The sequence below is a fragment of the Nuphar pumila genome, chromosome 12, assembly GCF_984573655.1.
Source record: "Nuphar pumila chromosome 12, dmNupPumi1.hap1.1, whole genome shotgun sequence".
Lineage (NCBI taxonomy): Eukaryota > Viridiplantae > Streptophyta > Magnoliopsida > Nymphaeales > Nymphaeaceae > Nuphar > Nuphar pumila.
Genome location: NC_143260.1, coordinates 105,364,122 through 105,391,060, shown reverse-complemented (window position 1 = coordinate 105,391,060; position 26,939 = coordinate 105,364,122). Strand labels below are relative to the sequence as shown.

General features: G+C 37.8%; 2 protein-coding genes across 2 annotated transcripts; both read left to right on the top strand.

Moving 5' to 3' along the window:
- Nucleotides 1-994: 994 nt before the first annotated feature.
- On the top strand, nt 995-8,796 carry LOC149821464 (Cysteine proteinases superfamily protein). Its single transcript, XM_089983839.1, has 8 exons — nt 995-1,060; nt 1,149-1,296; nt 1,411-1,498; nt 1,676-1,739; nt 3,364-3,469; nt 3,584-3,638; nt 7,206-7,259; nt 8,361-8,796. The coding sequence occupies exons 1-8, from the start codon at nt 1,027-1,029 to the stop codon at nt 8,502-8,504; spliced, it is 693 nt and encodes a 230-aa protein (XP_089839965.1). The 5' UTR covers nt 995-1,026; the 3' UTR covers nt 8,505-8,796.
- Nucleotides 8,797-11,789: 2,993 nt separating this feature from the next.
- LOC149821463 (ataxin-3 homolog) lies at nt 11,790-16,410 on the top strand. Its single transcript, XM_089982220.1, has 2 exons — nt 11,790-12,181; nt 14,962-16,410. The coding sequence occupies exons 1-2, from the start codon at nt 11,927-11,929 to the stop codon at nt 16,114-16,116; spliced, it is 1,410 nt and encodes a 469-aa protein (XP_089838346.1). The 5' UTR covers nt 11,790-11,926; the 3' UTR covers nt 16,117-16,410.
- The last annotated feature ends 10,529 nt before the right edge of the window (nt 16,411-26,939 follow it).

Below are 26,939 nucleotides of genomic sequence, written 5' to 3'. Positions count from 1 at the left end.
ACCGGCAAACAAAACATAGAGGACCTAGACCCACAAAGAACACATAAAGAGAGAGAAAGAGTAATGTGCTCGTTCTGCCTCATCAGGCCCCTTTAAAAACCATAGTTTTTGGTATATTTTTCTCACATCTAACACCATAGATTTGTTTAGTGGGAACCGGCTCTTGGATCACCTAAATCTAACCTGTATACAGTTTTTTTTAGTGATCCAAAATCAATGGTTATAAAGGCATCAATTTTTTTGGGCTCATAAAAAAATATTTTTTCATTGAAAAACATAATTCAAGAGTCCATTCTTACTAAACAGAACATGCTAAACACATCTAACGGTCCAGATTTATCATAAAATACTTCAAACTATGACGCTTAACCGAGCAAAACAAGAAAAGAGGATATATATATGAGTTAGCTTGTATATTTAGTTCTGTTTTTTCATGAACTCAAGCTCGACAGCTAGAGCTAAAATGAGTTGAGCCTGAACACCCTCTGTTTCGTTTGTTCAGCTTGTTTACCATCACTACTTGCATCTGGCCTCGGCACCCATGTCTTTGTGACATCAGGTAGTTGGTTGGGTTCAGATGCACCTTGATGATTTGGATACCTGACCTATTGAGACCCTACTTGCTCTTATGGCGGTCAATGTGTTCAGTTTGTATCGGGTACCTGACCTGAACCCAACCCAAACTCCAGGGTATGGGCATCAAAAGTGCCAATGCAAACCGACTTGTGGGCTGAGTTTGGGTTATGATTTTTGCCAGACCTGACCCGACCTGGCTTTTTTGCCAGGTGCTCGATCCGACCCAAGTATTTTATACATTTTTAATAAAAATAAAATTTTAAATTTATGCGGGTCTAGGGAATTCTATTTTATAGAACTGATAAAACCCGAACCCGAGTCCGGTTATTAGTTATACGAATGGTTCCGGGTAAACCCTGACCGATCTCTGACCCGACCCGTTGACAGCCCTACTTCCCTCATCTGCTCATCCTTCTCTCCCGCCTTCGACACTCTCAGGGCGTTTCCGCAATGGCTCTGTCTCACAATCCTTCGTCTTCGAAGAGTATTCTCTCTCTCTCTCTCTCTCTCTCTCTCTCTCTCTCTCTCTCTCTCTCTCTCTGTCCATTGATTTTCCTTATCGGCTATTGCAGAGACGATCCTGGCGCAGCTCCGAGAAGGAACGGCCACATTCGAGCTAGTCTCCCCGCCATCCTCCCCGTTACAGATCCTCAGCCGTCCTTTCGCGAAGATTTCCCTGCCTCTCTTCGGTAGCAATGGCGCCAGGACGGAAAAATCCGAGTGAGTTTTCCCTCCCTTCCTGAAACGGAAAAAAATTCGTCTCTCCTTTGTTTCTTGAACTACCCAATCATCAATTCGCTGTCTCACTTTTACTTTTCCTGAAAATTCTTTCAGGCGCGGAGCGTCGTCGGCAATGAGGAAGGTGGAGCACTACTCTGTGGAGAAGATCACCGGGGACGGCCGCTGTATGTTCCGCGCTCTCGTAAGAATTCTTCGCGCTCATCGGCGATCTTAGTTGTTTCTTAGTTATTGCATGATATTAACCTGGAAATCTGAATCGAGACGTGCGTTTCGTTTGTCTTTCGATCGATGGTTTCGTGGTTGCAATTGTAATTAGAGCTTGAATTCTGAACTGTGGAATTTTGGTGGGAATTGGTAGGTGAAAGGCATGGCCATAAACAAGGGAATTGCCCTTAGCCCAAGGGAGGAGAGAGATGATGCAGGTAATTTCTTAAACGAACAATCATGTAATTGTCGATATGGATTGTCTACTCTATGCCTTATGCTTTTAGGAGTCACTACAATATGAGAACTACCGTGTGAACTGGGCATTTCAAACACTTCTTTTGCAAATCCAACCATGTAGATGTATTCCGCATGCTGATTTTGCTAGAAAACAACTGTTGGATAGTGTATTTCGATGAAAAAAAAAAAGAATTTTGGATGCTTGAATATTTATGAAGATTATGAATCGTTGGTTTTAAAGCCTTAAAAAATCTTGTTTATGCATCATAATCGGATGTTTCAACAGCTGGTTCTTGTAAAACAAATCATGTAGATCACATCCGTATAGTTAAATTTGAGAGAAAAGAACAAAAAATCTATAAAAAACGCAGTTCACACGGTAGTTATCGTATTCTAGTGACTCGTGCTTTTAGTATGCCCTTTTCATAGTTCATAAACTGGCATGTTCTTAATTTCCAATTCCGCAATATTCACCTGAAATTTTGCATTCCAAGATCGTCTTAGCCTGGGCATCGCCTGGGGCATTATTGATAGAAGAAATTTTAGAGTCTGCTGTTACTTATGGTGGCCTTTGAAGCCAAGTTCTTGACTTCTCCATATATCCTTCAGATTTCATAAATATAAATTTCATTTCTTAATGTTTGTTTTGCTCCTTTTCACGGAAAAATGTTAGTAGTGAACGTCAGAAATCAATTTCTGTAATTATGTACGATGGTTCAGAGTATCCTGGTAAAATGATGCTGCATTTTAGTGTTGAAATTCAGAAAGAGATTGATGCCAGATCCAGGTTGATGCACAAAGAAGAAGAAAGGAAAGAAGAAGCTGGAGGAGTACTAGGCTCAGGATCCGATTTGGATCCAGATAGGTCCATTTATTTGGATTTATCCGAAATTCGTCGTAGGATTAAGTTTTTTTTTTCATGTATAAATACTTTATTTTGGAGCTTTATAATTAGTTTGATGATGGATTATTCTAAACTTGACTGATTCTTTCTCTTTCCTTCTCTAAAACATTTCCCTCGTAGTTTAATAGTGTAGGTGTAGTTAGTAGATCGTAGATCAGTAGTACTTCACTAATCCGGCATCGGATTTGCATCAGCGATCCACACTTAGGAGTCACAAATCCTGATGTTTTTATGGAGGGCTCTTGGGTCAAAAGCCCATGTTTTCCAATGATAAAGGCGATTTAGAGACGAGCAAAACCAGTCTTTTAAGGTGCAAATGCCAAATGGTCGCTAAGCAAAATCCCTTTCTCATCAAGTGGAATAGATACTTGAAAATTTGAGAAGTAGGTGCATAGTCTGGTTGGTAGGATGCACCGACATATGTGAACACACAGGCATCTCTTTCAATGTTAAATGACCCATTGAATCCTTTATTTTGTTGTCTTGGTTATTGGGATTCTCCAGATCCAAGCACATAATTATGTGTCAAGAAAAAATTAATTGGTTTTATGAGTTACAGCCATAGTGCTTTGATACCACTCCATTTTTTTTCCTTCTTTCTGTGTGTGTGTCTATATGTGTTTGTTTCTTGGCCGTTTGTAGCATTATCATAGAAAGTGTCTAAGTGTTGAAGAAATTACTCAAGTCCTTGATCGCAGATGAGCTAAGGATGGCTGTTAAAGAGGTTCTCTGTGACAGTGATAAAGAGCGCCACTTGTATGAAGAAGCATTGGTTGCCATAACTGTTGAAGAGTCATTGAAAAGGCAAGTACAGTTTATCTGATTGAGGTTCATATATTTTATAAGCAGGAATTATATTTATTTTTTGATATCTTTCTGACATCAAAATTCAAGAATAATGTGGACTTCTCACTGTAGATACTGCCAAAGAATCGAGTATTCCAACTTCTGGGGAGGTGAATCAGAATTGTTGGTGAGTGATCTGACTTGATACTCATAGATTACAAATGAGTATTGAAAGTTGGTGATCGATAAATTAAGGATGATTCAGCATGTCTATGCTTTGTCAATCTGGCACATAAGATTTTCCTATTGTTGATAAAATTATTTTAAGCTCTTCAATGAGGTGATTTTAAATGAAGAGATTAGATTCATCTCAGGGGCTTGGCACCAAGCCCTGTTTGCATTGAAAATTCTCTTCCTGCATCATGAAGTTCAAAATGGTGTGCATCCTTTGGATCCACCAAGTATTGGGATGATAACTCTCTGTTGTTTATGTTTCTGAAGTTGTCTGCGAAAAGTAGTCTGTTTATAAATGTTTCATTTACTGGATAAAGCATAAAACAAAGCTTGGTCTTCAAGGGCTATTAGAGGCATCAACTTCACCATAGTTGATGTTGTTAATGCTTCATCTTTGTGCGTTGATTTGTTCCTTTTTTTAACCAAATAACTTCACCACTTTTGTTAGATGTGTTCTTTTCTGGTTCTCTTGTGGATTTACATGCTTTATTCTTGCCACAGTTCTACCAGCATTTCCCCTTTTTGGATGTTTTTTCAATGATTGATTACCAACATTAACTCCATTTTTTTGTTGCATTGCTATTTGCTTATCCATTATCCACAAAATTTTGTCATATGTCTTTAGTTTTACTGGTTATCATTGGTGGGTGCTGATACTGAGAATGAACTTTTTGGTTTCCATCAAATCTAGTGTTCGAAGGGCACTATTGTTTGACCAATATGTTTTAATTTTAATCACTACTATACTATTATAATTTGCAAGCTTAAGAAGCTCTAGATTGTGAGATGGAGAGAGGTGTTGAACTTTGTGACCAGAACAGAGCAGATTATCATAATCCTAGGTTCACTTAAGGTGCATAAGTAGGTTTTTTAGATAAACATTTTTCTTTAGATAACCAGCCAGGTTAATTAGAAAAAAGCCAGTCAGGTTCATTTCAAAGAGATCATTCGCACAATTTCTCATCCAGAAATTTCCTTTGGCACTTGATAGTAATGCCTGTTAGATTCAGCTCATTTTGATTGAATCCACTAGGTCTATTACAATAGGAATCTTGTTCTCCTGGCTTCAGCATCTCCAATCAAGTAATCCTTGGAACGTACAAAATGTTTCATCTTTGATCAGAGATTCCTAGTCTTCTACCATTTCCTTAAGAACAATCTTTTCCTTTTATTATGAAGAACCCTGTTGGCTTACATTTTTCTTCAATATATATGTTGGAATTTCCAACCTTTTGAATTGAAAGATGGCAAATTGTCTCTTTTTTATCCATATGTAGAGCTTTCCCATCTTCTTTATTCTTTTCAGGGTCGCATTATCTTCCATATTCTTTCGTTGGAAACTTTTCTTTTGTATGATTTTGCACTTTTGTCATCATTATCAAAATTAAGAAGCATTGGATATTAGGCTTTTTAATCTAGAGAAAGTCAGCAAGATAGAGGCAGATTTTACAGAACTTTCTGAATTGCTCTTTCTCTAAACCAGAAAATACCTGCCATGAATCCTCCATCTGGAGATTCTCAATTTTCCAAATTTAAATTGTTTATATTTCTGTTTCTAAAGTATTTAAAGATATAGTAAGGTAAACAGATAGGATAAGATGCAACTTGGGGGCACTTGAAGGAAGAGAATGCACCAGTAGGTCATCTGCCTTAGCAGAAATTGTTGTTTTCCTACCCTTTTATGGTTAAGTTCCCTGTGCCTTAAAAGTGTTGAGTCCCGGTATGGCAAAACACCCAAGAGGGAGGTTAATTGGGTTTTAAAACTTTTTCGAATAACACAAGACAAATATCAAGAGATAGGGAGAAGAAGATAATTTATGACACCAAATATATAAAGGTTCGGCCAATCCTGGCCTACGTCCTCTCAGCCTCATGCTTAATCCACTAGCTTGACAGTGCTAGTAACCAATACAACCAGTTCACACCACTTGTGAAACAACAAACATGAGCTTTCCCAGCTCACCGTAGCTCAACCTTAGAGCTACCTAAAACAATAGGTTGAAAACAAGTCACTCTTTTACAATTACAAGATATGCAAACAATGATATTCAAGAGTGAAGTAAACTCAAGGCAAAATGCCTAAATATATCCAACACAATTGAAGAGATTCAAGATAGTTCATTGTTGGAGATATTTGAAGAGCTTGAATGCTTGAAATCTTTGAATCTTTGAATCTTTGATGTACTTGAAGGTGTATGTGATTTTTCTGCCTGCAAAGAGATTCATTTTATAGCATAGGATGAATTATGACCGTTGGAGAGCCATTGGGGATGAAAAACACCTTTTACAACGGCTATATTATCGTTAAAATCCGCCTGTTACGCTCAAGTGTCGACTCTGAACCTTCAGGGGTCGACTCTTCATTCAAAGGGTCGACTCTTTAAAATAGAGTATCTCTATATGCTTCATAGGGAGTCAACTCTTCATTCTTGTGGGTTGACTCTTTGATGCACAATTAGAGACTCTGCATTCAGTTGTCTGAGGGTAGACTCTTCCTTGATGGAGGGTCGACTCTTCATTGCTTTGATACTTGATATATCTACTTCTTCAAGGATCGACTCTTTGGTTTAAGTGTCGCCGCTTCTGTGCCTTTATATGAGGCTTCGGCAGTTGATTCTGAACATATTCAGGGGTCGACTCTTGCTGCTCAAGGGTCGACTCTTCTTCATTATGATCATGTGAATATCTCAAAAATATCGTTATTGTAATTGTGTAAACTTTTAGCACTTTTAGGGAGATATTTACAACTGAAATATGTTCCTTAAAAACATTTTAGATAATATTAAGTCCCTGCACACTTGAAGTTAAATGATTAGTCCTTGGAGAGTTTTGTAATCATTTAAATCAGCGTGGAGAAAGTCTTGTACATATCAGTTTGCTTGGGCTTCATGTGCTACCTGTTTTGCCATTTACCTTGTTGATGTGGTAAACTTTATACATGACATACTCCTGCAATTGTTTAACTTAATGATTAGGCTACTTGTTGTTTTAATGGTATTCTGTTTGATGTGATAAAGTCTATCCTGCTATCATCTAGGGTACTTTCCTTTGGATGATGACCACACTTGCTTTTTATTTAGTGGAGTCTCCTTTTTTGCATCCATCCTGTTCGGGATGTAGCAGATACCCTGTTTATTTACCACCCTGTTTATCGGATTTTTCTCTATTTGCCATATCATTGACTTCTCTTTTGGCTTGATTAGCCTTTTATTTATTCATTTAAGCAATAGAAGGTTGACATCTGGTTATCTTGTCAATTGTTTTTCCTATAATAGGGCTTTTCTGTCTCTAGTTACTATCTCCATTCTGTTATTTGGAGAAAATTCTTTTGGAAATCTTGGATGTCTTTGTTATTTATTCTTTATCCCAAGGCTATGCTGATCTGTTCTCTTTGTTCTGCTTTGAAGAGTTTCAAATCCTTGTAATAACTTGCATGTGAAACAGTACTTTATATGCTCCTAAATTCCTAATATGGAATGCTTCATTTTAGTTTTTTTCTAACTGTTTATTATGTCCATAGGTCTTATCGAAGTTGTGTTGTCAGCCAGTAATTGTCTACATACCAGAACACGAGGTAAGTTGAAAAGAATTCATGTTTAAAATATTTTAGGTTCTTAATTACATTTATATATTTAATTCTGTAAGTTGAAAAGAATTCACATTAAGACTATTTTATGTTTTGAATTGAACTTATACATTTAATTCTGACAAATGTTTTGTTTTTGTCAGCTCATTTAGAGGCTTCATATTTGCTATTGGTGTTTTGTTTTTTGGACTCGTTGTTTAACTTGTTTATGTTACAAAATGTTCAAATATCTTGGAGTGCTATTCTGGGAAAAATGAAATGGACAGACACATTGACACATTGGTTCAAATTGGAAACTCAACTCTGCAAATTCATGTATCTTGGAGTAAACTGCAAGCTTTTCTTGTAAATGTAATCATTTAGTACTCTCTTGTTCCATCTGTGTTTCCTCTGAAATTTAGTTATTTGACGAGAACCAATCGAAGATATAGTGGCCTAATGATTTATTAAGTAAAGAAACCTGGTGACAGCTTTTATTTGTGGAGATGCATATGATTAAAGTGTACAAGGTTATAACACATATACATCAATGTATAAATTCTCTCTACAATTACAAGAAGGAAATTATAAATTATGGTTGCTGGGCCCTGTAACACATTACCTAGTGTTCCCAGCAGAGTGAGGCCCTTCTATTTCAAATTATCCTACCTTAGTTTACTGGGGTCTTTGGGCACTTGGTGGCGCATGACCAGCGACTGCCCAGGTGATCTGTGATAATGCAAATGTTGTGAACTTTTAGATGCATATGGCATTTCCTCTACTTTTTTTGGGAGACTGCATAGTTTTACTAGTACAAACTCATTTGGTGATGTACTTATACCTAACGCTGAAATTATCATTTGCATTATATAGAAACCTGAGTAGTGCTGTACTTTCATTGTCGGACATTGCTTGATTTTAAGTTTGAAGAATCTAAAACCATTCTGGTTGTCTACGAGACTACGAATAGCAATGTCTAACAACTGTAGCGTTGCCCTGAGTCTGTGAAGACGTCTCATGTGGTTGAGTTTATCATTTCTCTGTTTTCAGTTTTAATAGATCAACTTTGTTTTAATTATCTAGATTCTGACTGGCTATGTAAATTAACAGCACACGAGGGGCACCTGGAGCACTGGATTTATTCCCATAGCCGAGTACGCAGCCGAGTTTACGAAATCGTCTAAGTCAGGCAAAGCTCGGAAGCCTGTGAGGCTGTTATACAGTGGCAGAAATCATTATGATCTGCTCATATGATATCTGTTTATGCCTCTGTTTTATGTTTGTATGTAGTAGCATGTTAAACATGGTTCCAACAAGCAGTCCATTGTGGCTCCTAATCTTGGTAGGCCTCATTCCCAAGCTGATGGACTTGAAAGATGCAGCTGCATTGTTTTTGTACACTTGAATTCATCAAGCATGATGATATAATTGGTGTTCGCTGCACTGCAGATCTGCTGTGTGCTCAACATCCAGCTTGTTGGACTTAATTGTGGATCGTTTAGTTGATATCTACACTTGGTTTAATTGCAATTAATATGTTGAGGCATCTGCTTAGTCACTAAGATTATTCAGCTCAGAGGCAGAAGCGGTGAATAAAAAAACAATAAAAAATTGAATGGAAATCAAAATGAAATGCAAATAAAAACTAAAATAAAAGTGACTATTCTTAAATTTCATTATTTTTTAGCATACAAATTAATTTTTTAACAAAATCTAAAAATGATGATCGACAAATTAGAGAAAATGCATGAAAGTGAGTGAGAAGCACGAGAGGAAACACAAAAACATGAAACATAGAGTGAGAACATATAAGAAGATGAAGTGTGTGGAAAGCATAGAAGCGTGAGAGAATTGAGATTCTCATCAAGTTTCCGAAGTGATAAGTATCAGGCTTTCGAAGTGAGTTTTCGAGAAGCGAGCTTCTCACCTATCTAAGAAGTTTCTGGTAACTCTGATTCAAACCCTGATCTGTAGATTAAAAGTGAGTATCTGATTACAACTTCAAACGTTTGTCTTTCCAAAATCTGCTATATCTTAATGTAGCTAATTTAGAGAGCTTTTCCCCTATACCAATGTTCGAATCCTCATGTGGCACACGGTTCTGCATGAATCAGGAGGCTCCCTGGCAGTTGAGGGAGATGCCCACGGAGTTTTTCACCGCCGGAATGGCAATTGTAGATACGGCAAATTAAGACCAGCATAACTAGGTCTCTGATCTCGGATGCGGTTTCTCCTTGTAATAAATGAAAAAAAAGGCAATCTTTAAGATTTGATGACCAACTTTTACAAATTACACATGCTCTAGCAATAATATTTCCCATCTCTTTGAGCCTCTCATGGGCGATAAGAAGATTCAAATTTGCAAATTAGCAAATCGAAGAGATGGGGCTGCACAAGGAACTTGTTGCTTGAACCATATGAACTGACTTCATCGATTGATTGAGCCATACGATTTCACCAAGAACAGACTTGATCTCCAGATCAATCTATCTTCTTTTTAAGGGTCCCAAGTGATGATACATAAGATGTCCTTCAGGTCCTGTGATTACTTACAGGATCGATTAGTTAGGACACATCTAAGACTCTCTTAGTTGGATCTGATGAATCTAACACCTTGAGATGTCTAAGACTCTTATTCAAGGGTTTGCTAAGGTAATAACATGAGAGAATTAGTGACCAACTCAAGGGTCAAAATGAAATTCAATTGAGGTTCCTTTCTCTGTTTAGCATCTCCTTCAACAATAAGAATGTAAATGGTTCGGGTTTCGATCTGATGTGGCCAACACCATGTTGGACTAATTGGATGTTGGCTAAACGGATTCAAATTCAGATGGCGACATGCTTATACCAGATCCATTTTTTTAGAAGTAAATGGATCAGAATATCTGTCAAATTCGAATATTTCTCGGATTTAGTAGCCAAAAATCAAAACCATATTGGCATCTGATTAAAATCAGAATTTGTTTTGGCTTACCAAATGCAACTAAATGGAAACTAATTTGGTCGAATATCGGATAAAATCTGGTTTATTGACATCCCTAACAATAAACATGCCTAAAATAAAACTCCTTCAACCCCAGCACAAGTGACGCAGGCGTCCTGCCAAAACAACAAAACATGCCTTGCGTCTGAATTTTTTTGGGACAAAAGAGTCGCACCATATTGAATGGTTTGCCATTATTATGGTGAGTGATTTAAAACGTTAAGAAAATTGAAAATACAGAATGACAACTAAATTAAAAAACAAACAAACAAACAAATTAGTTGTCATTATATGGCAAGTGATTAAAATATTTAAGAAGTTAGTAACTTTAAAACTAAAAATTCAATTACTTCTCAATATTCTGAAAATAGATATCTTGGGATTAGGGGTGGCAATTTCTGACACGACCCGCCAACCCGCCTCTTAGGCGGGTTCGGGTTGGGCTTAAGCCAACCCGTTTAATAAACGGGTCGACCCGTGTAACCCGTTTATTAAACAGGTCGGGTTCGGGTTGGGGGTATGCCAACCCGCCAACCCGGCTGACCCGTTTAATAAACGGGTTAGGCGGGTGGGTCAACCCGCCAACCCGCCAACCCGACCCGCCAACCTGCCTACCTGCCAACCCGATCCGTCAACCCGACCCGCCAACCTGACCCACGAACCTGAAAACCCGTTTACCCGACCCAACCCATTTATTAAATGGGTTGGCGGGTCGTGTCAGGTTACCCGTTTATTAAACGGGTCGGGTTCGTGTTTGCCACAGCCGACCCGTTTAATAAACGGGTCGGGTTCGGGTTGAGGTATGCTGACACGCCAACCCGCCAACCCGACCCGATTGCCACCCCTACTTGGGATCTTGTTCAAATACTCTATGAAAATGTGATCTTGAAATCCATATCCAAAAAATATTAGATCCAAAATGGAGGTAAAATGGAACTCACTTGATTGGAAGCTATGTCAAAAAGATACGTGGACGCGAAAGACACGTGATGTGGCTTTGGCTTACAAATTTTGTTTGGAAAATATAAGGGGAGGTGACAGAATTTTTTTGATCTTTTAATCGGTAAAAAAAGTTATTTCTAATGTTTTATTAATAACAATGAATTTTTATTAAAATAATATCAAAATATTAAAATTAAGAACCATACTATGGCAGTGTCCGTGTCAACGCATGAGAGATGGTCTGTTTTTGTGACTTACGCCATTTTGATGGAGTGTCTGAGTGGACGCGTGGATAAGGTAAATGACATGTATGGATAATATTTCAATAATATTTTAATATTTTATTTTATACAAATACATTGTTTAATTAAAATATCACAAAAATAAGTTTTTATTTATTAACAAGTAAAAAAATCGCGCCTTCCCATTTATTCTTTAAAAAAAAAATCGAACGAACTTGCGTCACGTGTCCACGTGTCTTTGTGACCCTGATGGTTACGATGGAGTCGGAGAGTAATTGGGAAGATATTTACCATTTAAGACTTTCCAAAATTGTCCGCTCGGTGAGAAAAAAAAAAGCCTATCTATTTATCCCCGAGGTGGGGAGTCACCAAGAATCCCGCTTTGTGAATTTTCCCATGTCTCCAGAAGGGAAGGAATCTTAAGGCGTCACATAATGATGGGCAAAATTTGCTAGGGTTCTTGGTCTGTCTCTCTCTCTCTCTCTCTCTCTCTCTTCTCCGGAGGAGGGATGGAGGAAGGGCCGAGCAACGGCGGGATGCTCTACCATGAGGTCCAAGAATCGAAGCTCTGCGCCGTCCACTGCGTCAACACGGTCCTGCAGGGCCCCTTCTTCTCCGAGCTCGACCTCGCTGCCCTCGCCTCCGATCTCGACCGCCGGGAGCGCCTGATGATGCTCGAAGGCGGGGCTGGGTCGGAGGAGCTCCTCTCTTTCGACGGCGAGGGTTCCCACAACGTCTCCATGGACGGCGATTTCAGTATTCAGGTAGAGCGGCCTTTGCGGCTATGCCCCTCTTTTTTTTGCCACCTCCTGATTTGTCTGTATCCCCAAGATATATTGAAAAGCAGTAGAAAATATGTTGAATGATGTTAGAATTGAAGTGGGTTGAGATCTGCATAAGTTTTGGGTAGATTCTTGAATTGATTTCATTTCATGCATGACCACCTTCATGTTGGGAATCTAGCTTGGGCGATTCTTGAAGTGTAGTACATAATTCTTTTTGAATAATTGTTCAGTTTGGTTGGGTGTATTCTTCTTTTCCGTGTTTTTTTTTTCTGTTTGCTGTCATCTTTCACAACTAAATGTAGTTAATTTGATTGATTTGGAATTGGTTATGTTGTTGGGTGGGTGTGGAAATAAGTCATATTGGTTGTAGGATTCTGGTACTACGGATTATAATGAAATTCGGAGATGTAAGGGTTGAATTATTCTTCTCCGTTCTTTTTCTTGTTTGTTGTCTTTCGCGACAAATGTAGTTAATTTGATTGATTTGGTATTGATTATGTGTTAGGTGTAAGAAAGAATGGAGAGAAATTCAAAGAATGAGGTGTTTAAGATAGAGGTCTTGATGAGGTGGAATAGTCCATATTGCTTTTGCATGAGTTTTCTGAGAGCTTTATTAGCAATTAGTGAACTCATACACTTGTTCCTGAGAACAAGGGAGTGGGATGACCACCACACACACACGCGCGCGCCCGCCGTGCCGTGCCGTGCCGTGCCGTGCCGAGCCGGGCCGGGCCGGGCTCGGGTTCGGGTTCGTTAGGGCCATATCCAATCAAGACAAGTATCTTTTTACCCAAAGTTTCTTTGGATTTGGATTCGGTAACAGGTTATGGGAATGGATAACGGGTCACGAATCCTCGTATTCCGTGCCCGTTATGACACTTCGGATTCCGTAACGGGTCTCGATCTTTCGAAGACCGTTAACGGATCACGTCCCCTCGGATTCCGTAACGGGCTCCTTCCACGTTTCATAACCGTTCGTGGGTTATAAAAGCGTGGTCAGGGGTGGGGTTACGGAGAGACTGAGACTGACGATTTCTGAAGAAGCATTCTGCGATTTCCCTTCTCTCTCTCTTTTTTCCTGTGAGTTATCCCGAAAGGGGTTGTTCTGCAACTGTGGTTCGAAGAGGCTGTTTTTGAAGGACGATCCGCCGGAGTGCACCGTTCGGTTCGTCGTGGCTATTGTATCCTGGGGGAAGGACGCCGGACCCTGATCTGCACAGTATGTGGGGGCGAATCTTCTCTAAGGGGAGTACTTTCGTACGCCTTAGCCTGCTGCATATTCTAAACATGTGCATGTTGTTTTCTTTATGTTTTGTGCCTGTGTTTGTTTATATGCTGACGTCTGGATTTTGGTCTGATGCGGAAAATGCCATGCTTGCTCCCTGTTACTGTTTCGGTCGCCTGTTAATCATGTTAATTACACTGATCTATTCCTTGATTTATTTCGTGTTTTATATCATGATGACGATTGTGAAACTGTGTGATCCGATTTATGATCCAACATTATGTTGTTGGTATCCCTAGTGTTTAGATGATGGTGAAAGAAAATAGGTATTGTTGTATGCTAGTATTCCAAAATTTGTGATTGTCGTTGGATTGATCATGATTCCATTTGAATTTGGATAGGCACTGATATTGACCATATTAATAATTCGGTTATAGGATCTTGGAGTAGAAGAGATTGGGAATCCTACAGGAAAGATAATGGTATAAAGAAACAGGCAATCTTATACAATACAAAGTCAAGATTTATTATTGTTATGGGATTAATCATGATTCTGCTGAACGTCCCTTCAAGAAAAAGGGGTCTTGTTGAGGGAGTTGTGTTTTTCTGTTTGAATGTAGGTAATGGATGAATCCAATCGTGTTAGTATCAAGATTATAGGATTTTGAGGTAGAATAATTTGGGAATATTGAGCTTAGACGAACATGTGGAAACAAGTTGTTACCTGCAAACATGCCTTCATTTTCATTATTTTTCTCTTATTCTTTACTGTAATTGTTATGGGCATGTGAGTATCATTGCACACTAGTTGCAAAGTATTGGCCATATCTGTGACTATGGTTGTGATATAAAGTTATTGCTCTTTTTATTTTCTTTGACTGCTCGAAAGCATAGATGTGCTGTTTCTTTCTTCGTATTCCATATATTCTTTTTCTTTATTTGTTGTCCTCTTCTTTCTCAAACAAGTGGAGTTGTTAGTATGCTTCAAATCCTAATTTTGCCATTACGCGAAAAAGATCCTTAATCATGCCTATTTTTTTGGCAAAGAATGTTGTTTGGCACTTCAGTATGGGAAGTCATTTTTCTTCCCTACGAGCATTGTACTGTTTTACCTGTCACATATTCATCCTATTTCTGAGAACTGTTGTATGCAGACACGCGCAACAGTGTCCTAGTTATACCTGTATGTGTAATGTCGCTGGTGATGCTTTTACTTAGTTTACATTCTTGATAAGATTAAAAATGTACTTTCCTGCATTCAAGTCACTCTGTTTCATTGATGTTTAGCATTTTGTAAATAAGATGAGATGTTGAGAATAGGAATCATTTTCTTATAAACGTAAGAAACACTGCTGAAGGTTATCCTTTCAGTTAGCTTGTCATAATATTGTTCAATCCTTGTCCGTCTTTTTGGGTCACTCTGTATGAATAGTTTAGATATGATGCTCGTACCTGTATCCATATTACATGTTAAGATATTCGCGATTAAGACATTACATATTTAGATAATTAATGGTGTATTCATTCTTGTTAGGTTCTGGAGAAGGCTTTGGAGGTCTGGGATTTGAAAGTCATTCCCTTGGAGTCACCTCTAGCTGAGGCTGCACAGGTTGACCCCCAACTGGAAAATGCTTTCATCTGTCACTTGCAGGACCACTGGTTCTGCATCCGAAAGGTGAATGGAGAATGGTACAACTTCGACAGTCTCTATGCTGCCCCTCAAAATCTCTCTAAGTTTTTTCTCTCTGCCTATCTGGATACTCTCAAGGGCTATGGCTGGAGCATTTTCTTAGTACGAGGCAAATTTCCAAAAGAGTGCCCAGTTTCATCATCTGAATCAGCCAATGGGTTCGGACAGTGGTTCACACCAGAGGATGCTCAGCGGATCACAACATCTGCCAACATCCCTCAGGTTTCTCCACATAATGTAGAACCAATGCAGTTCTCAGAACCCTCACAAATGTCAGTTATAAGCCCATTATCAGATATGGAAGAACAGGATTTGAATGCTGCTATTACTGCAAGCTTGAGGGACAGCAGTGCCACTTCGGGGAGCAAAGGATGCAGCACCTCCCAGGATGCTGAGATGATCACAGGATCTGCTGATGTCTCTCAGATTTCTCCACATAATGCAGAGCCAACACAGTTCTCAGAACCCTCACAAATGGCAGTTATAAGCTCATTATCGGATAAGGAAGAACAGGATTTAAATGCTGCTATAGCCGCAAGCTTGAGGGACAGCAGTGCCACATCAGCAAGCAAAGAGTGGAGCAACCCTTCCGATGATCAGAAGATCGCAGGATCCACCCATGTCTCTCAGGTTTCTCCACATAATGTAGAGTCAATGCAGTTCTCAGGTTCCTCACAAATGGCGGTTATAAGTGCATTGTCAGATAAGGAAGAACATGATCTGAATGCTGCTATCGCCGCAAGCTTCAGGGACAATAGTGCCACTTCAGTGAACAAAGAGACAAGCACCACTGAGGATGCTCAGAGGTTCACAAGATCTGCAGACCTCCCTCAGGTTTCTCCGCATAATACAGAGTCTTTGCAGTTCTCGGGTCCATCGCAATTGGCAGTTATAAGCTCAGATAAGGAAGAACAGGATCTGAATGCTGCTATTGCCTTAAGCTTGAGGGACAACAACGCCACTTCTATGAGCCTAGAGAGGAGCTTCCCCCAGGATTAGTGTCAACGAGTATTGAAAACAATTGGAGAAAAGAGTTGCTTGTTACGGAGTTCTTCAGTGGGGCTGCTTTATGCCGGTCATTGTTTTGCGTGTGATGGGCGTCACATACAGAAAGAGAGATTCAAAATCTTACGTTTTTACACTTCAATTTGTTTATGCATTGGGAAGAATATAATAAAAGCTGTGATTGAAAATAGCACGATTTAACAGTTGGTGCTGCTTGAAATGGTGCTAGCAAATGTGTATAATTTCTCAAAACTAGTACAGGAAATTAAACAGCATGATCTTGGTTTGTAAGGATCCAAAGTTCTCTGTGGGTGAAACGATTTGAGTATTTTGAGTGGACCAAGTACTGACAGACACCATGGGGGACTGGGTCCAGCTTGGGCGTCAACCACCCATCTTTCAGGATGGGGCCTTGGCCTACCCTGCAACCAGTCCTGCCGCTGTATTTCTTGTGGTTTTGCTAGAATTTGGCCAATGCGGTAGGCATCCATTTTACGGTGAAAAGCTACTTTTTTTATCTTCATCATCATGTTTTTCTTCTATAGGCAGTTAGTAAATAGACCGACCGACATTGATATGATACTTGATAGGTATGTTTGCAATGCCCTGTGAATCTTGAAATTTTCTCAAGATCCAATCACAATAACACTTTCTCAAGGTTAGTGAAACATGAGAAAAGTACAAGTTATGATTGAGATTGCCAGCTGTAATTAAAGTCGGTCACAAGATTAAAGATTGGCATTGTGGCCAACAATCTCAGCTGTAAATGTTCATCTTCACATGCGACCAAAGCAAACATGTCCCAAGATCTCTCTCTCTCTCTCTCTCATGTATGATAGGCCAGCTGAGAGAGGGTCCTTCTGCTAGTGCAACTCTACCTCAACAATCTCATGACCTTAAATAAAGTAGCTGGGCCTAGTTGTTGCACTTCTGACCCAAGGATTCCACATTTGAATTAGCTCATTTGTACCTTTGATTTGCAAGTTCAAACAATGGTTAGGTTTTTTGTGCCTTTAGGCCTATTTGGGAGTGTATGACTAAAGGCGCTGGAGCTTAAGGGCACCTCTTTGCCTGCTGCTGATATGCATGAAAAATGGTGTGTTTCTACCGCCCCTATGTGGCAACATAAACACGGGGCTCATTTTTTGTGAGGAAAACAGACCCAAGAGGTTTGGCGTAGTGGGATGGGGCCTAGACCGTTTGACGGGCAGTCTAGGTTCCAATCCCATGGGCATCACCCCCCTACGTAAGCTAAAGCTTGGCGACTTCCTGAGATCGAGGAGTAAGCTCTTGGAGTTTTACGCTGACATGAACAAAGACCATAATTAGGCAGGCTGAGCCAGCACGGCTAGGTCTCTGCGCCTGGGGCAGTTTCTCCGACTTAAAATAAACAAGCCTCATTTTCAACATCTCTCTATTGCACACATGAGTGCATTTCTGCAGTATCATTTCCGTGGTGGTGGATTCCACCAATCCTCCAAATGTAGGTAATAACTGGATCTGAAACTCTGACTTGGACCAAGGTTGTGCTATACCAGATCCAGATTCATGGGATCAAAATTTGCACGTGATGTAGCTTAATAAGGTTCTTAGTTTAGGATTTCAAAGTTTCATACCACATCAGGCCACATTATCTAATTGGATCCTACTGGAGTTCTCAGATCCAAATTTAACGGAATCAGTTTGGTTCAATATCTATATCCAGGGCTCGTAAACAAGTTGAACGAGCTGAGCTTGAAGTGTTCAAGCTTGGCTCATTCTTGTAGCGAGCCAAGCCGAGTTTGGATCTATTTTTTTTCTTATTAGACCCGAAACAACTTGAGTTGGATCTTAACTCACTTCTTGAAAGGGCATGAGGTTTGGATCTGTCTTTTTTCTTATTGGACCTAAAAGGGCCTGAGTTGGATCTTAACTCACCTCTCTAAAGGGCGTGTGGTTTTGATTCATTTTTTTTCTTATTGGACCCGAAAGGTTCTGAGTTGAATCTTAACTCACTTCTCGAAAGAGCATAAAGTTTGAATCTGTTTATTTTCTTATTGGACCTAAAAGGGATAGAGTTGGATCTTAATTCACTTTTTGAAAGGGCGTGAGGTTTAAATCCATTTTCTTATTAAAATCGAAAAAGGCTTGGATTGGATCCTCACTCACTTCTTGAAAGGGTGTGAGGTTTGGATCTACTTTACTTTTCTTATTGGACCCGAAAGGGTTTGAGTTTGATCTTAGCTCACTTCTCAAAAAGGTATGAGATTTGGATTCATTTCTTTTTTTATTGGACCCAAAAGGGTTTGAGTTGGATCTTAACTCACTTCTCGAAAGGGCGTGAGGTTTGAATCCGTTGTTTTTTTTGGATTCAAAAGGGCCTGAGTTGAATATTAACTCACTTCTTAAAAGGGTGTGAGGTTTGGATCCATTTTCTTATTAGACCCAAAAATAGCTTAGATTGGATCCTCACTCACTTCTCGAAAGAGTGTAAGCTTTGTATCCATTTTATTTTTCTTATTTGACCTAAAAGGGCCTGAGTTGGATCTTCACTCACTTCTTGAAAGGGCGTGAGCTTTGGATATATTTTTACTTATTGGACCTAAAAAGACCTAAGTTTGATCTTAACTCACTTCCCTAAAGGGTGTGAGGTTGAGATCATTTTCTTTTCTAGGACTCAAAAAATCCTAGACTGGATCTTCACTCACTTCTTAAAAGGGCGTGAGATTTAGATCAATTTACTTCTTGGACCCAAAAGGGCTTAAATCAAATCTTCACTTACTTTCCGAACGGACATGAGGTTTAGATTTATTTTGCTTATTGGACCCAAAAGGGACTAGGTTAGATCTTTGCTCACTTCTTGAAAGGGCGTGAGATTTGAATCCCTTTTTTTCTTTGAATTCAATGTTGACAAATCATGGATCTAGACTCATTCCTCAAAAGGGCTCAAGCTGGATTCGAATCTGAACGTGTGTGAACATGGATTTGGGCCCATAGCTCATAAGTGTTGCATACTTTAGTTAGGTCCATGAACAATATCAAACAAGTAAATCCAACTTTAACATATGAGAACTTTAACTTTATTAGCATCTATTGAATTTGTATTATCCACCAAGAAGAGAAGCTTCCCAAAGAGCGCATTAACATTTTTATGAGGTGTTTAGCTTATAGCTAATGTTGTCAGCAATACTGAAGCCAAATTATTCAAGCTATGAATATTTTTTTCTTTTCTTTCTTTTTTTTTTGTATGGAGAATTGATATTTACATAAATTTTAAAGTGCTTTAATTTTGTATTATTGCCTTTAATGACATTCTTCATTTCAAACCTTTGACGTTTCTTTAACAACTCTTTGGCATTTTTCATGTTCATCAACAAACTGTAATTGTTATTACGCTATATTTAAGAATGACCTAATAATTACCATGCAATTTAACCTCATGCAGAAAGGAAGAAAATTTATTTAACTTAAACTACAAGGTAATTTATTAGGCACATTTTTATTAGAAATTTATACTCGTGCATAGAGTTACGACATTTAAAAGAAAAAGCAAAACTATTTGATGCCCCTAGGCAGTTTATACTTATGTAAGGCTTTTCTTAGAGTTACTATCCATACAATTTATATTTGTGCAGCAAGAGTGGTCTCCATGCAGTTTTGGCTCTTGCGGTTAAGAGCACTCTCCTTGCAGTTTAGGCTCTTGCTGCTAGGAGCACTTTCCGTGCAATTTAGGCTCTTCCGGCTAGGAATGTTTTCTTTCATGCAAAATATTTTTTTAGAAAGCGATCATTTACAATAGGAACAACATATTCACCATCTGGAGATGTCACCTTATAAGCCCCATTTGCAAATACCTTCTCGACAACATACGGTCTCTCCCATTTGAGCTCGAATTTACCATGACGACATCGAGATGAAATAAAAGGGTGCTGCATCATCAGCACTAAATCTCCCTTTTTGAATGACCTATACTTTACATTCCAATCATAGGCATTAGTCATTTGTGCTTGATAAACTTGTAAAGATTGTTGAGCTTGCAACTTTCTTTCATCTAAAGAATCGAGTTCAGTATAACAAATTCAAGATCTTTCTTCTTAAGTCAACAAGTTGCTAAGTACTACCCTTAAGGATTTGAGTTGGACTTCCAAGGGTAATATTGCTTCATAACCGGAATATGAGGTACATTTGGTGGCCATTCTGTATGTTGTTTGATATGCCCAAAGAGTTTTACCCAACTTTTCATGCCAATTTCTTTTGTTGTCACCGACTATCTTTTACAAAAACTTACACAAAGTTTTATTAAATGCCTCAGCCAATTTATTTACTGGGGGATGATAAGGCAAAGAGAATTTCTACTTGATTTTGAACTTTACGTAAAAATTTTCTACCACTTAATTTTTAAATGGAGTCCCATTATCAGAAGTTATTGACTCTGAGATTTCAAATCGATAAATGAAGTTGGTCTGTAGAAAAGTTGCCACTATTGCTCCAATTGCCATTATGACAGGTATAATTTTAGCCCATTTAGAAAAATAATCAATAGCTACCAAAATATATTGATAATTTGTTGATGATTTGAAAGCAATAGGACTAATAACATCTAGGCCCCAAGATGCAAAGGGCCAAGAAGATGAGGTTGTGGCATGTAGGTAGTCATGTAGTTGGTGTATAAGGTCACCATAAATTTGGCAAACCTTACAACTCCGTGCAAACTTAATTGCATCTGACATCATGGTGGGCTAATAGTAATCGATTCTTCATAATTGATTACCTAATTTTGGACCAGGTTGATGAGCACCATAAGATCCTTGATGTACTTCATGTAATGCTATAATAGCTTCTCTTCTTGTGATACATCTCAAAAAAATTCTATCATAAGATCTTCGATAGAGGGTGTCATTTAACACCACGAACTAGGAGGCCATCCATCTTATTCTTATATGTTTTTCTCGCTTTTGAGGTAATTGCCCCTTTTGTAGGTAGTTATAAATAGGTTGTTGACAATCCACTTCAATGAATTGTATTATTGACATATTAATTGTGGCTACCTTATTCTCGTTAGAGATTGGAAAACAACTACTTTGAGAACTTTGAACTTTTACAATATTAGAATATTGTACATTATCTTGAATGCTTTGAGAGGCGATTTCACTTGACCGTGAATGATAGGCCACTCTGTATTCTGCTCGGCTAACTATGCCAGCTCTTCGAGAAGGTCCTGCTTGCCTTCATTATATTGCCTTCATTCTCAATATGTCTTGGCATGAAATGAGACATATATGGTATTGGCATATGATTATGCATCTTGGGTAGGACTATTTGAGTCCCTAGACTTATCTGGAATTCTCTTTTTTCTGGAATCAATGCTTTTTTGGCATATCGAGCTAATTGTGAAGCATCATCAAGTGAAACTGGGTTATTTATACCAAAAGTTAGGATATCAAATGAATCTGCTAGTTCTTTGAGTATCCTATGATATATGATAAATTGAGGTCATTCAATGCCATTTAAAGCATCAATATGTGCCATTTTAACTTGATAATCTCCATGGATAATGAGACACCAAATTCTTTTTTTTGCAATCATTTATAATCCTTGCTGAAGGCAAATCTATTATACTTGTGAGAGTGAAGGCTTATAAATACCTTTTTGCTCCAAATAGGATGATGACAACGTATCCTCCTTGCACGTATATCGCTTTGCAATATAATTTCTAAATAAATTGTTATCTAGAAACATCACTCAGGTTTGTGTCATCCACATAAGTGATGATGTTCACAGATGCATTAGGAACATGTTGCTCACTTGGTTCTAAAATTTGCATTTCTTGATCTTTTGGTAGTGTGCAATACAATGCCATCGAGACTTTTTCTTGTATTTACTTGCTGATGTCAAATGATGTTGCTAACTTTGCAGGTGCAATTGCCTGAGAATTAAAACTTTTTGGTATATAAGAAGTACTGAATTCATCAAAATTATTCAGTAAACCTTTTACTTTAAGTAATAAGGCACAAGAGTGGGTTTTCGAACCTCATATATGTCTTTCAATTGATTGATTACAAACTGTGAATCACCATAAACTTCAAGTTATTTTTTTCATTGTACTTGTAATTGATAATCCTAAAGTGAGAGCACTATACTTGGCCTCATTATTAAAACAAAAGGTAGGAATTGTATATGCATGGGGTATCATAGCAGTTTCGGGCATGATAAATACTATGCCAACTCCAACTTTCTTGTTTTGTGATGCCCATCAAAGTACAATTTCCATGAAGGTTTTTTTTTCTACAATTAACACATCTTCATCTGGTAGATCACACAAAGGTGAATTATTTGAGATTGGATGGTCATCAAGAAAATTCGCCAACGCTTTCCCCTTGATTATTTTTTGGTGGACAAAGGAAATGCTAAATTCTGATAACATTATTGCCCATTTTGCAAATCTACTAGACAAGATTGTTTTTTTGAGCAGATGCTCAAAGAGGTCTATTTTAAAGATTAGATGGATCTCATGTGCGAGTAAGTAGTGCCTAAGCTTTTGAGTGGCAAATACTAGTGCTAAGCAATACTTTTCAATTGTTAAATATCGAGTTTTTGCATCTAGCAGAACTCAACTAAGGTAGTATAGAGCATTCACATGCCCCTTGTCATTTTGTTGGGCAAGAAGTGCACCCAGTGATTTATCCAATGCTGCAATATATAGCATGAGAGGTCGCCCTTTAATAGGAGCTGACAACACTGGAGGTGATAGAAAGTATTTTTTTATAGCATCAAATGCATTTTGACATAATTGGTCCCATACAAATAGGACCCCCTTTTTTGTTAAATGCGAGAAGGGTTGACACCTATCAACATGATTTGATATAAATCTTTTGATATAGGCTAATTGTCCTTGCAAACTTCTCAATTCTTTTATGATTCTTGGTAGAGGCATGTCCACAATAACTTTTATTTTAATTGGATCAATTTCAATATCCCTATGCTGAACAATAAAGCCAAGAAATTTACTTGAATTAACTTCGAAAGCATATTTTGATGGGTTCATTTGAACCTTCATCCCACAAAGTCTGCAGAAAACTCTACACAGATGAGCAATATGATCATCTTTATCTGGAGATTTAAAAACCAAGTCATCAACATAGCACTCAATAATTTGATGAAGCTTGTCATCAAATATTACTTGCATTGCATATTGATAAATTGCACATGCATTTTTTAATCCAAAAAAACATAACTGCATAACAGAATATACTTATTGGTGTTTGAAACGCTGTCAACTCTTCATCGCCTGGATGTATCTTGATTGTTATACCCTGAAAACCCATCTATAAAGGATAAGATTTGGTATTTTGTTAAATCGTCCACAAGTAATTCAATAATTGGAAGCATAAAGTTATCTTTTGGGCATGCATCATTTAGATCCCTGAAGTCAGCACAAATCCTCATTTGGTCATTTTTCTTTCCTATAGGCACAATATTTGCCAACCAAATAGGATATTTGACTTCACGAATAAAACCTATTGTAATCAACTTTCTAATTTCAATTTCGACTTGCTCAGCGAGTTCTGGTTGCATTTTTCGTTGGGTTTGTTTGATCGGCTTTTTACCTGATAAAATCGATAATCGATGCATTGCGATATTTGTATCTAATCCTGTCATATCTTGATAAGACCACGCAAACGCATCTTGAAATTCCTTTAGCAATGCAACATATTGCTCCAGTTTTGTTTCTCTTAGAGATGCACTTATAAAAGTAATCTTTGGATCTTCTTTTGTACCAAGGTTTACTTCTTGTAATTTATCAATTGTTGCTTGTGTTTCATCTTCGATGCTAGGAGGTGCTAGTTGTTCTTGAATAAACTCTTCATCCTTCTTTGTATCATCTAAATAGATATGATGTACTCCATATATTTTTTTCAATATGATGGTATCTTGGTATTATATTCCCACTTTACCATTTTGATTTAAGATCCCATCTTTGGCTAGGATCTCTTTTTCTCTAGGTCTAAGATAGGGCTCTACAGACTCAATTATTCCTCCAACCTTTATGCCTTTAGGGTTATCAAAGTCATATCTCATCTGCATTATCTTTCTAGCATTTTGACTATATTTTTTAGTAGGAATTTTGACTGGTTGAGTCTCTTCTTCCTTTTGGAGGCATTGTATATCTCTTATTGCAGTATTTTTTTCTTTTAGGAAGCAAATTGCCGTATCTTTTTTTTTTCTTGCAAGGATCATTATGCCTGGACACTGAACCATTTTTTAATCCATATCAGTCAATGGACAAACTATACTGCTTGCATTTTTAGATAATGATGTTTCTTTTATCAATGAGGAGGCAATTTCATAGAACTTTGCATCAGCGAAGTTTGCTTCAATTCCAAAAAATGAATTAGGATCAGCCTTCTTTGTTTTCATGACTCCATTTTTAAGGATTTTGAAACATTGATGTAGCAAAGATACCACCACTCAATTATCATGTGTAACCATTGACGAGAGCTCTCCAATGGTTAATTTAAGTTTAATAGCCCTAAGAGATTTTTAACCATCTTGATTAAACCTTTGTATCATGAGTTTAGATCTCATTAGCTACTCCTTAGAAAATCCAAGATCCGATAAGGATTTTAATGAGATTTGGTTTACTTTGGATCCAGAATAAATCGTGATTCAGGAAATCCTTTGTAATTCAACTATTCATGTGACAAACAAAGGTCGATTGTGGGGTTTCTTAACATTTTGGAAATCTTTTTTCAGAAAATGATATGCAGGCAAAACAACTAAATATCACTCCAACAAATTCATCACCATTTTCCTTAATTTCTGTCATATAACCCTCTCGTTGACTAAGTGCTTGTATTAACAATTGATGTACCTCAGGAAATAACATGAGGGCATCATATATACTCAATAATGCTAGTATCTTTTTGAGATAAGTGATTACATTATACTTGACAAATGCTTCAATATTTTCATGAACTATAAGCAGACGCCCCCTTCGATTTTGCCTTATTAAACTGGTTGATGAGTAGGTGTTTCTCTTTCTAGCAATTGCTTGCCTGACCTCAGTTCCATAACTCCTACTTTAATCACATCGATATAATTACATAGTGCGATGGATTTTGATCCTTAATCTTTTGCTTGAATTTCTTCAATCTTTACATTGTGAGGTACCATTTCAACTTTAAATTCTTCTCCCCACCCTATAGGTACAATGGGTTTAGAATTTTGTTTTTGACTTTCTTCAATCCAGGCATGGACATGCTATTGGTCTTGCAACTTTTGGGACATGTTATATACCTTGGATTGTCGCCATACCCATCAGCCAACTCATCCTCTGTATATGAAAAAGTACCAGAACTCTTATAGCATGAGTTTAAATCCCAACAACAATCTCTATTTATTTAAGCTTGTTGTATTACTAAAGAATCTGGTTTTATTATTATTTGAGGTTCAGAGAGGGGAGCCGTTTAGGCATCACGAGGAGGAATTGATTGAGCTAGTACAGCTTGTGGCAAGTCTATTAGAGGAAGTGAACCAAATTGTATAGGGGTCATATTTGTGAATACTTCCTCTTTGGATGGTGCCTATCTTTCCAAGCTTAGCTCATTTTTAATGATCTTGTCTTGAATAAAGTCCTTTAGAACAAAGCAATCTTCTATCTTGTAACTAGTAAGATGATGATATTTGCAGTACTTAGGACTGTTTATCTGTTTTGCTTTCCTTGGTCTCTTGCACTTTGAAAGCTCAACTATTTTCATTTCTAATATGTACTCTAAAATCTCTTCTACATTGTCATCATTAAAAGAGTACTTCTTTAACTTTTCTTCCAAAGAAGTCTTGACCTTACCCTCTTTACTACCTTTCTTGTTACCATCATCTTTGGTGTCTTTACTCTTTAAACTCTTAGGTTCATTAACCTTTGGTTTGATATTCGACACTATTTTAGCCACATTGCAATATGCATTACCCTTATTGTGGGTATTTTTTCTCTTTTTATCAGTATTTATCTTAGACCTATCATAGGTCCTTCTGATGTTTTGAGCAATATCTGAGAGCTAATTAAATGTCTTTGATTTTATTGACATCATGTAACGTGAGATAGATGATTGCAAGTTTTTCATACATATCTTTACGGCTTGTGCTTCCATCAATTGCTCTTCGCATAAGACAACCATATCCCTTCATCTGGATATAAAGTTCATGACTGGTGCATCTGGTCTTTGCTTAGTTTCCACTAAATCAGAGGTAGTGATGATTATTTGTTGACTATAAAACCTAACCAAGATTTTGTCCTATATTTTTTTCCAACTCATTACCGAGTGTGGACTGAAATGGTTATACCAAGTAAATGCAAGTCCTTCCAATGACAAGACAATTTGTCTTAAACAATAATCTTTGTTATTTTTTGTGTCCTCTCATTAGGCTATGAAATGGGCCAAGTGTTCTCTTGGATACCCCAACCCATTAAATCTCTTAAAGACTGAGGGTTGATAATTTGAGGGATAAGAGACCTTATCCACATGTTCCGGATATGATTTAGAATAACTTTGAGAAGGTCTAGAAGTCATTGTTACCTTAAATTGCTCAAATTTTCTATTAAGCTCTTCTAAGAACCTTTTCTCTGTAAGGAAGGATCCTCCTCTGGATTGTGATACTGATGATGATGCATGAGGAGGATTGATGTTTCTTCTTTTCCATCACTTTACTAAGCAAGGCATTTATTTGAAGTTCTTTGTCTTTTATTTTTTTTCTGAGTAATGCCAATTGCTCTTCTGGGGTCAATACTTGTTTTGCTCCAGCCATCATAACAGACACTGCCACTGGACTATTTAGATGTA

Coding starts and splice junctions, on each gene's coding strand:
- LOC149821464 (XM_089983839.1), top strand. CDS start 1,027: ATGGCTCTGTCTCACAATCCTTCGTCTTCGAAGA. Junction 1,740..3,363: donor GGAGGAGAGAGATGATGCAG/GTAATTTCTTAA, acceptor CCTTGATCGCAG/ATGAGCTAAGGATGGCTGTT. Junction 7,260..8,360: donor TCTACATACCAGAACACGAG/GTAAGTTGAAAA, acceptor GTAAATTAACAG/CACACGAGGGGCACCTGGAG.
- LOC149821463 (XM_089982220.1), top strand. CDS start 11,927: ATGGAGGAAGGGCCGAGCAACGGCGGGATGCTCTACCATGAGGTCCAA. Junction 12,182..14,961: donor ACGGCGATTTCAGTATTCAG/GTAGAGCGGCCT, acceptor CATTCTTGTTAG/GTTCTGGAGAAGGCTTTGGA.